Here is a 10,513-nt window from a genome sequence, read left to right on the forward strand (position 1 = left end):
ACTGGGGTAGTCCTCCGGCGAGCCCCTTCCTTCTCCTTCTTTACCTCCGGCTCACTACGGGCATCTCTCGAAAACCGACTGACCCTATTTCAAAATCAGTCGATTGACATTTAGCTAAAGTGCTATTTGCATGCTTGTGCTAAATACGCGGGTCGCCTGGTAATAAACTAAAGTACAGTGCATGAATTTACGAATCATTTTTTACTCACTTATAAGTGGCATAATGGTAATTTGTGGACCTTTAAAAGGTAATTTCCATGATGTACCGCCAGAAGCAATAGTCCCTTTATTATTAGGTACAAACATGTACAACGCCTCAAATTTTTGGATGTCTGTGTGATGTACTGTCTTCCTAACCATGATCAAGTTCAATAATGTACTACATGCAACAATATATAGCCACAAGGGGCCATACACAATTTATCACCAGACACTGACACATCATAAGTAACCCTTCAATCTGAGCCCCCATTCCCCCATAGCAGAGTCAGTTATATCTCACGGCAAATCAAATGCAGAAGCTCTATTATTTGTCCAGCATTGTGTAAGACGGTAGGTCCTTGACCGCCAATACATCCTCTAAAACCAGTTCACGCTCCAACTGAGTTCTCGTGGATTTCATCACCTCCTGGCACAACCAAACAGTAATGCAGCTGATTACAGATTTAATGGTACAATTAAAATCAGGATTAGCCTACACGGAATGCAAAAAAAGCTTACATTGAACTCCATATATGAAGCACGTTTCACGAGCCACTGGGCATCAAGCATCCGAAAGGCTACACAATAGAGGTGATCAAACGCATTTTCATCTCGTCCGAGTAGTTCCAGGAAACGGATTCCTGACTTTGAAGATGGAACAGCTGCGAAAAAGTGAGAAGCGCAAAAACCAGGGATTAGGAACAATACCATTACAGAGCATTGCCAATGTTGGCAATTTCACTGGTTCTAGGAAATCTTAGCATCGACTCTAGTACAGAATCAGGTTCTAAGTGAGTTGACTATGTGGGGCCCAAGTTGGCTCAATATTGAGAGGATGGTAGATGATAAAAGAATATAATATATCTGACATGTGGGCCCAAAAGTAGGTGCTACAAAAAACACCGGAGAAATTTTAGTTTTCTTCGGACCGAGTTCTAGCAATTTTCTTAGAACCAATGAAATTGCACATGCTCTTACTTGATTGCAGATCCAACATCTGGATCAGCATGAATGAAATGTTGATACCAGCAACTGCAAAAGGGTACTCCCAATCTGCTCTTTGACCTTGCACTTTGTTCAGAAGCATTTGAAAGGATGCCTGATACAGAACAGATGTAATGATCAGACAAAACTAGGAGTATGTAATAACAGAGATATGACCAGCAGTTTTAATTCTAGGTCTTAACTGGGTAGTTCCTAGCGAAAAAGATGAGGTTCTCCAATGATATGTATCCACCACCCCTGCATGGAGACTATTTGTATTAGATGGCTTTATTAATTGAGTAAACAACACCAGAAGCGCAGCCTGGTACTTAAGAGTCAAGACTATTCAAAGGAGACCTGAAATCTGTTGATGGATCAGTGCCTTGCCAACCCATCTCCTTCCACGATTCTGATTTTAGAGGAGGAATCTCGCGACTTGGGTAAGCTAACTTCCACAGTTGTTTCAAGGCGTCCTAAAAAGAATAATGTCGATCAGTTGCTTTGCTTCCATGAGAGCATGCCCGGTGGAAAAACAATAATAATAATAGAGGGGCATGCCCGAGCTTTCCATTGTACGTACTTGGTGCTCAATACGGGAACCATCAAAAGGGATTTTCAATCTGCGTCTTAAATTGTCCAATCTTTCTTCCTGTAAAACAGAAGTTCAGAACTTAAATAATTCTAAGGGCCTGTTTTATCCAACTTTCGTCCACATGTTACCTGCAAAGGACTAAGATATACTGGATTGCTTGTTTCGTTATCCGAAGAAAAGGGAAACAACCTACCAAAAATTGACCCGGAGCTTACAATAATATTTGCTGCAACAAATAGCAAAAATGACAGAAGAATATCAATTATCACAGAATTAAGATCATGGCTAGGAAGACAGTACATCAATAGCCACAAGAAATTCATCTAGAACAAAAGCTCAACGACTTCCAAGATAGAGCATTGCTACATCAGTATATTGTTTACATGACTTGATACAATCAAAGATATATCATGGATTTGAAAATCAGAAATATTACTTCTAATTTTCATGATAGCTACCGGCCTGCCCATTTACACAAAGTAATCAGTGAATCTATATTTGGCAAAGATGAATAATAGTTTAATTCGCATACCAAGTGCTAGAAAATCATCAAACTAGAAGACGATATAACAGTCCGTTAATGTCAAGCATTACAAAGTGTATAGACAAATGCGTGGAGCAGTACCTAACCACTGTGCCCACTGCGCAATCAAATTTGAGAAAAGAAACGACCAGTGTAATTGTTCCTTTTTCCTATCATCATCATCCCACAAGTCTTGCCTTCTGGGGTCATATACCTTCAGGAGGTAAGGAAATTTGTCAATAGTCTGCATTCACCTCAAGGTTGGAAGAACTTATGAAATTATGTCTAGAAAATTACTAACTTCCGATCCGCCACCGTCATAACTAGACTTCCCTAGTAGAGGTTCATCCAGGGAATCTACATGGGATATGTCAACATGTTCATTCTTCCTTCCATCAACATCTGCGTGATGGAGCCGCCGCCTCAGATTGCTCGCTGACATGAAGTACTATGCCAGAAAAAGAGTCAGAACAACAAGAAAGACAGAAACAAAATCAACAACTTAGTTGTGTACTGAAGCACGAATATATTCATACAGCACACAAAGTATTATCTGGAACAATTCACTTGTAAAATGCAGGTTCTCTAAAGTAAAAAAGGAAAAAGAAAGAGACGAACTTAAAGTGCCCCTTAAATGCAGACTCAAAAGAAAATCGCAATCCTTCTACAACACCATCGAAATATTCAGAGTGCCTTCAGAAGCCTAATCCCACCAAATTATACTCCCCCATCGACCCCCACAGGTTCATCCGCCAAACTTCAAAACCTAACGCCTTTTTCACGATTTCGAAAAACTCCGGGAAGCATGCGCATACCTTCCGCTGGATTATAGCAGATTACGAGTTGACAAGGGGAGAACAACCGAGCTCACGTACCGAGGGGTCCTGGTCCTCGTTGATTCCGGGATCCGGCGATTGGGATGAGGACGAATGAGGGAAGAAGAAGTCTGCCTTGCGTTGGGGGAGGGGATTGATTCTGACTCGAAGCTTTAAGAAGAAGCGGGGAGGGGGAGAAGGGGGGTTGGACTTGGAACTTGGAAGAGACAGCTGCGGAAGGAACTCAGCTGCGGGAAGGATCCTTCGATCCAAAGCACTGACTCGACAAAATAGTAAATCTTGCCGTGCTGCACCTAACGGCGAAGCATCCACCGTTGCTTTACCTAACGGCGAAGCATTCACTTATAAAATGCAAATTTTACTCATTATATAAAACATATTTCAGTCAATTCAAAAAAGTATTTCACTCATTCCAAAATAATATTCACTCATTAAAAAAACTTATTTCACTCTTTTTAGAAAATGGATTTCACTAATTTCAAGAAAATATGTGGTTTCAAGAAGTGGTATATGTGAAATATAACTACCCCGCAAAAAAATATAACTGAAAATGAAATGAGTAAACGAAGCAACTTCACAATAAACACACTAAAATAAGGGGTTTCACAAAAATCATATTTCAATTTAAATCTGATTTCACTCATTTAAAATATATCATTTAAATAAAAATTATTTCACTCATTTTCAAAAAGTTGATTCCACTTATTTCAAAAGACTAATTTCACTTGAAAGACATGCTTAAATTTTGAAATAACAAATTTCAGATATTTCACACCAAAATATGCGTCATGTGTACGAACAAAAGATTACAGTCATTTAAAAATTGGTTACACTCAATTAATAAATGGTTTTACTTATTTTAGAAAACTGATTTCACTTATTTCAAAAAATAATCATTTGAAAAAACAATTCACTTGTCTCAAAACTAGATTCCACTCATTTTTAAATAATTTGAAATAATCAGCATGAAAACCAAATTTCACTTATTTAAAAAAATTGGTTTCAATTAGTTCAAAAAACTTATTTAACTTATTTCAGAAAATGGGTTTCACTCATTACTAACACTAAAATTTAAACATGTTTGAATGTATTCAAGATTGATCTTGTTCTAAAGGTCTAGGTCCCAAGAGTTCAAATATATTAAATGTTTCAGTAACGAAATTATGGTTTAAAAGATATGATGGATTAAATTAGCATTGATTGAATGAAAGGATGGATTTGCTGTATGTGAGAGGAGAGAGAATGGGTTTATTTTATTTGTGCAATACATGCATGTGAAGGAGAGAGATAGAGAGAGGGCATATGTGTGGGACCTACCCAGATTTGACATAATCTCATATGCAAAAAGTGGGCTGAAAAATACAAAGCTATACAATGAAATGGGCCTACGGCCAACACGAACCACATAGCACGGCGGATGGCACATATGTTCACTATATATATATATAGTGAGAGCAACTAGTTAATGAGCGCTTCTTCGGGAGTCTCGCAATGATCAGCGCCACCTGTCGCGCTTTGAGCGCTCTCTTAGAATTTTTTTATTTTTTCGCACATGTTTTCGACTTTTTTAATGGTTTTTTTCTGAGTTTTCCTGACGTTTTGGTTTTCCACCGGTCTTTCTTAGCTTTTCAATAAAAAATATTGAAAAAAATTTCTTGCATAAAAAACGCATTTTCTTTTTTCCCTTTCGTGAGAGTCATGGTTTTGTTTGCGTGAGAGGCACGGTTTTGCTTCGCGAGAGTCACGGCCGTGCCTCTCGGAAACGGAAAAAAAACGCGTTTTCTGTTTTTTCCCTTCGCAGAGTCACGGTTTTGCTTCCGCGAGAGGCACGGATTTTCATTCGCGAGAGTCACGGTCGTGCCTCTCGGAAACGAAAAAAAAATGTGTTTTCTGTTTTTTTTTTCTTTCGCGAGAGTCATACTTTTGCTTCCGCGAGAGGCACGGTTATGCTTTAGCGACAGTCACGGCCGTGCCTCTCGGCAACGAAAAAAAGTGTTTTCTGTTTTTTTCTTTCGCGAGAGTCGCGGTTTTGCTTCCGCGAGCGGCACGGTTGTGCTTTCGCGTCACGACCGTGCCTCTCGGAAACGGAAAAAAAATCTCGTTTTCTGCTTTTTTTCCTTTCGCGAGAGTCACGGCTTTGCTTCCGCAAGAGGTACGGATGTGTTTTCGCGGGAGTCACGGCCGTGCCTCCTCGGAAATGAAAAAAATGTGTTTTCTCTTCTTTTTTCCTTTCGCGAGAGTAACGGTTTTGCTTCCGCGAGAGGCACGGTTGTGATTTCGTGAGAGGCACGGTTGTGATTTCGTGAGAGGCACGGACGTGCCTCTTTCGGAAAGGGAAAAAACCCATGCTCCTGATTCGGTTTTTTCATTGGATTTTTTTGTGAAAAAAATTTCATCAAAACCTATCAACATGGGATCTAGTTTTGAAGATCTCGAAATGAGAATCCAACGATGAAAGCGGTTCAAGATTTGGATGCACAATTTAAGAGATAAAACGTTTTAAATAAACGAATCTACGAAAAAAGGAAAAACTTCCAGGTTGCGACAAATGGTGCGTTGCATGTGCGTTACTTGTCGTAACCAGAGGAGTTGGAGTGATCTTTGCAACGAGTACTCCTTAACTAGTGATTTCAAAATATAATAGAACTAGTAACAGGGTCTTTGCAAATGACTCGATCATCCAGTTTTTTTCCGAGGCACAAACGGATGCTTTGTGCTTTTTTAGGGACAACGACTGCTTTTTCTATTTTCTTTTTGGCAGAGTTCATATAGAGTGGGATAGATACAAATTAGACTAGGGGTTGGAGCCTAAGGATCAACTACAAAAAAATCATGTGTTGTGCTTATCGGGGGAAATGGTGTGGATTGACAAAGGTGTTGCAATGCAATTTGGGGAATTTTCCTTGTAGATACTTGGGGATTCAGCTATCTATTAACCAACTATCCAGAGTTGATTGGCAGTCGATGTTGGGCTAGGTGCGCAACTTCATCCCTGCGTGGTTTCATCCAACGTCCAGGTCGGCTGGTCCTTGTCAACTCACTGATCGCTGCGAGACCAATCCACCAACTCATGGTGCTGGATGCCCAGGCTTGGGTATTTGAGGAGATCAACATATGGATGAGATCCCTTTTCTAGGTAGGTAAGGATAAGGCAAACAACGGTCAATGTCTAGTTGCTTGGGACATGAACTATCTACTACTTGCTTCGGTGGCCTTGGTGTCAAATACCTACGGCTGCAGGTGATTGCGCTATGGGTTCAATGGGAGTGGTTGCGCAGGGCAGACCCCAAGAGACCTTGGAAGGGCTTAAGATGATGGTGGATCCGTGGGCGAGGCTTGTTTTTAACAGCTTGGTTAAAATCGCAGTTGGAGACGGAAATAAGGTGCTCTTCTGGAAGGACTGTTGGATCCATGGCTTCTTGATCGCGGATATTGCACCTTTGATTTTGGACATGGTCGACACTCGCTATTTGTCGGAGCTAACTCCGGCAGATCTCATGTATGGGGTCCTGAGCTGGTAGTGTTGGCATGATGGTAACAGAGACACATGTTTTACCAGGTTCACGCTCTCTCGAAGAGATAATACCCTACGTTTTGCTTTGATTGTATTGATATGATGGGGTGTAGGGTACATGTTGATCTAGCACGAGATCGTTGTGTAAGATTCTAATCGACTATTGACTAGTCTATCCTCGGTTTTTATAATGCACCGGATGTTGGGAAACGTTGCATGGAAAACAAAAAGAAATTCTACGCACACGCAAGATCTATCCATGGAGATGCATAGCTACGAGAGGGGAGAGTGTGTCTACGTACCCTCGTAGACCGTAAGCGGAAGCGTTTATCAACGTGGTTGATGTAGTTGAACTTCTTCGCGATCCAACTGATCAAGTACCAAACGTACGACACCTCTGCATTCAGCACACATCCATCTCGGTGACGTCCTCGCCTTCTTGATCCAGCAAAACGGTCGAAGTAGTAGATGAGTTCCAGCAACACGACGGCATGATGAAGGTGGTGGTGATGCTATCTCCACAGAGCTTCTCCTAAGCACTCCGAAAATATGACTGAGGGACGAAACTGTGGAGAGGGGCGCCGCACGCGGCTAAGAGATTATCGTGGCCTTTGTGTGGCGCCCCTTGTTGGGAAATGTTGCATGGAAAACAAAAAATTTCTATCCATAGAGGTGCATAGCAATGAGAGGGGAGAGTGTGTCTACGTAGCCTCATAGACCGTAAGCGTTCAACAACGCGGTTGATGTAGTCGAACTTCTTCGCGCTCCAGCCGATCAAGTACCAAACGTACGGCACCTCCACGTTCTGCACACATTCAGCTCGGTGACGTCATCTGCCTCCTTGATCCAGCATGACGGCGAGGTAGTGGATGAGTTCCGGCAGCACGACGACGTGGTGACGGTGAAGTGATCTCCGCAGGGCTTCGCCTAAGCACTACTAATATATGACGAGGTGTGTAAACGGTGGAAGGGTGCCGCACACGGCTAAACAATTTTTTTGACCAATCACACGGCTAAAAAATTGTTCTAGGTATGCTACGCGCTCCCCTCCCACATATATATAGGTGGGAGGGAGAGGGAAGAGGCCAAGGGGCGCCCCAAGTAGGTCTGAATCCTACTTGGGCTCCTGCCCTTGGCCGCGCCCCCTGCCATATTTGTCGGAGGGGGGAAGGAAAGGGGGAAGAGGAAGGAAGGGGGAGGCCGAATCCTTCGGCCTCCCCCCTTTCCTTTCCCCACTTGGGCGGCTGCCATGGGGGGTGCGCCAGCCCCTTGTGGGCTGGTGTGCTCCCCTCTAATGGCCCAATAGGCCTACTAACCTCCCGGGGTGTCTGGTACCCCCCCCCCCCGGTACTCCGATGATCACCCTGTACACTCTGAAACACTTTCGGTGTCCGAATATCATCATCCTATATATCAATATTTACCTCTCGACCATTTCAAGACTCCTCATCATGTCCCTGATCTCATATGGTACTCTGAAAAACATCCAGTCACCAAAACATATAACTCATATAACACTATATCGTGAACGAACGTTAAGTGCGCGGACCCTACGGGTTTGAGAACTATGTAGACATAACCGAGACACCTCTCCGGTCAATAACCAATAGCGGAACCTGGATGCCCATATTGGCTCCTACATATTCTCCAAAGATCTTTATCGGTCGAACCGTTATGACAACAAACGTAATTCCCTTTGTCCATCAGTATGTTACTTGCCCGAGATTCGATCATCGGTATCCTCATACCTAGTTCAATATCGTTACTGGCAAGTCTCTTTACTCATTCTGTAATACATCATCCTGCAACTAACTCATTAGTCACTTTGCTTGCAAGGCTTCTTATGATGTGTATTACCGAGTGGGCCCATAGATACCTCTCCGATACTCGGGGTGACAAATCCTAATCTCGATCTATGCCAACTCAACAAACACCTTCGGAGATACCTGTAGAGCATATTTATGATCACACAGTTACGTTGTGACGTTTGATAGCACACAAGGTATTCCGCCGGTATCCGGGAGTTGCATACTCATAGTCAGAGGAATATGTATTTGACATGAAGAAAGCAATATCAATAAACTAAACGATCAATATGCTAAGCTAACGGATGGGTCTTGTCCATCACATCATTTTCCTAATGATGTGATCCCATTATCAAATGACAACACATGTCTATGGTTAGGAAGCCTTAACCATCTTTGATCAACGAGGTAATCTAGTAGAGGCTTACTAGGGACATGGTATTTGTTTATGTATTCACACATGTATTTAAGTTTCCGATCAATACAATTCTAGCATGAATAATAAACCTTTATCATGAATAAGGAAATATAAAATGGCAACTTTATTATTGCCTCTAGGGCATATTTCCTTCAGTCTTGCACTTGCACTAGAGTCAATATTCTAGATTATATTGTAATGAATCTAACACCCATGGAGTCTTGGTGATGATCATGTTTTGCTCGCGGAAGAGGCTTAGTCAACGGGTCTGCTACATTTAGATTTGTATGTATTTTGCAAACTTCTATGTCTCCATCCTTGACCTTTTCACGAATGGAGTTGAAGCGTCTCTGATACGTCCATTTTGCACCATGCTTTTATATTGATATTTATTGCATTATGGGCTGTTATTACCTATTTTGGTACAATATTATGCCTTTTCTCTTTTATTTTACAAAGTTTACATGAAGAGGGAGAATGCCCGCAGCTGGAATTCTAGACTGGAAAAGGAGCAATTCTAAGAGACCTATTCTGCACAACTCCAAAAGTCCTGAAAATTTACGGAGAATTATTTTGGAATATATAAAAAATATTGGGCGAAGAAAATACCAGAGGGGACCCACCAGGATGCCACAAGCCTAGAGGCGTGCCCTACCCCCTGGGCGCGCCCCTGTGGCTTGTAGGGCCCCGACAGGCCTATAGTGCCCATCTTGTGCTATATGATGTATTTTGACCTAGAAAAAATCATAAGGAAGCTTTTGGGACGAAGTGCCGCCGTCTCGAGGCGGAACCTGGGTAGAAGCAATCTAGGGCTCCGGCGAAGCTATTTTGTCGGGGAAACTTCCCTCCCAAAGGGGAAATCATCATCATTGTCACCACCAACGATACTCTCATCGAGAGGGGGTCAATCTCCATCAACATCTTCACCAGCACCATCTCCTATGAATCCCTAGTTCATCTATTGTATCCGATCTTTGTCTCAAAACCTCAAATTGGTACCCGTGGGTTGCTAGTAGTGTTGATTACTCCTCGTAGTTGATGCTAGTTGGTTTATTCGGTGGAAGATCATATTTTCAGATCCTTAATGATATTCAGTACTCCTCTAATTATGAACATGAATATGCTTTGTGAGTAGTTATGTTTGTTCCTGATGACATGGGAGAAGTCTTGTTATCAGTAATCATGTGAATTTGGTATATATGAGTTTGATATTTTGATGAGATGTATGTTGTCTTTCCTCTAGTGGTGTTATTGAACGTCGACTACATGACACTTCGCCATGATTTGGGCCTAGGGGGAGGCATTGGGAAGTAATAAGTAGATGATGGGTTGCTAGAGTGACAGAAGCTTAAACCCTAGTTTATGCGTTGCTTCGTAAGGGGCTCATTTGGATCCACATGTTTCAGGCTATGGTCAGATTTATCTTAATTCTTCTTTCATTGTTGTGGATGCTTGCGAGAGTGGTTAATCATAAGTGGGAGGCTTGTCCAAGTAAGGACAACACCCAAGCACTGGTCCACCCACATATCAAATTATCAAAGTAACGAACGCGAATCATACGAGCATGATGAAAACTAGCTTGACAATATTTCCCATGTGTCATCGGGAGCACTTTGCTTTATATAAGAGTTTGTCCAGGT

The 10,513-nt window shown here is 42.1% G+C and overlaps 1 protein-coding gene across 1 annotated transcript; it reads right to left on the bottom strand.

Annotated features, from left to right (window-relative positions):
- Nucleotides 1–263: 263 nt before the first annotated feature.
- On the bottom strand, nt 264–3,384 carry LOC125551846 (ELMO/CED-12 family protein). Its single transcript, XM_087518489.1, has 10 exons — nt 3,176–3,384; nt 2,602–2,748; nt 2,403–2,514; nt 1,906–2,003; nt 1,766–1,834; nt 1,543–1,658; nt 1,389–1,443; nt 1,180–1,300; nt 721–863; nt 264–628 (listed from the first exon to the last, which is right to left on the bottom strand). Exons 2-10 carry the CDS (start codon nt 2,740–2,742, stop codon nt 527–529), a joined length of 957 nt encoding a protein of 318 aa, XP_087374615.1. The 5' UTR covers nt 2,743–2,748; nt 3,176–3,384; the 3' UTR covers nt 264–526.
- Nucleotides 3,385–10,513: the final 7,129 nt, after the last annotated feature.

The sequence above is a fragment of the Triticum urartu genome, chromosome 4A (assembly GCF_056163025.1).
Source record: "Triticum urartu cultivar PI428250 chromosome 4A, HENAU_Tu73, whole genome shotgun sequence".
Classification (NCBI taxonomy): Eukaryota; Viridiplantae; Streptophyta; class Magnoliopsida; order Poales; family Poaceae; genus Triticum; species Triticum urartu.

Coding starts and splice junctions, on each gene's coding strand:
- LOC125551846 (XM_087518489.1), bottom strand. CDS start 2,742: ATGTCAGCGAGCAATCTGAGGCGGCGGCTCCATCACGCAGATGTTGAT. Junction 2,515..2,601: donor ATGACGGTGGCGGATCGGAA/GTTAGTAATTTT, acceptor TACCTCCTGAAG/GTATATGACCCCAGAAGGCA. Junction 864..1,179: donor GATGTTGGATCTGCAATCAA/GTAAGAGCATGT, acceptor ACTTTTTCGCAG/CTGTTCCATCTTCAAAGTCA.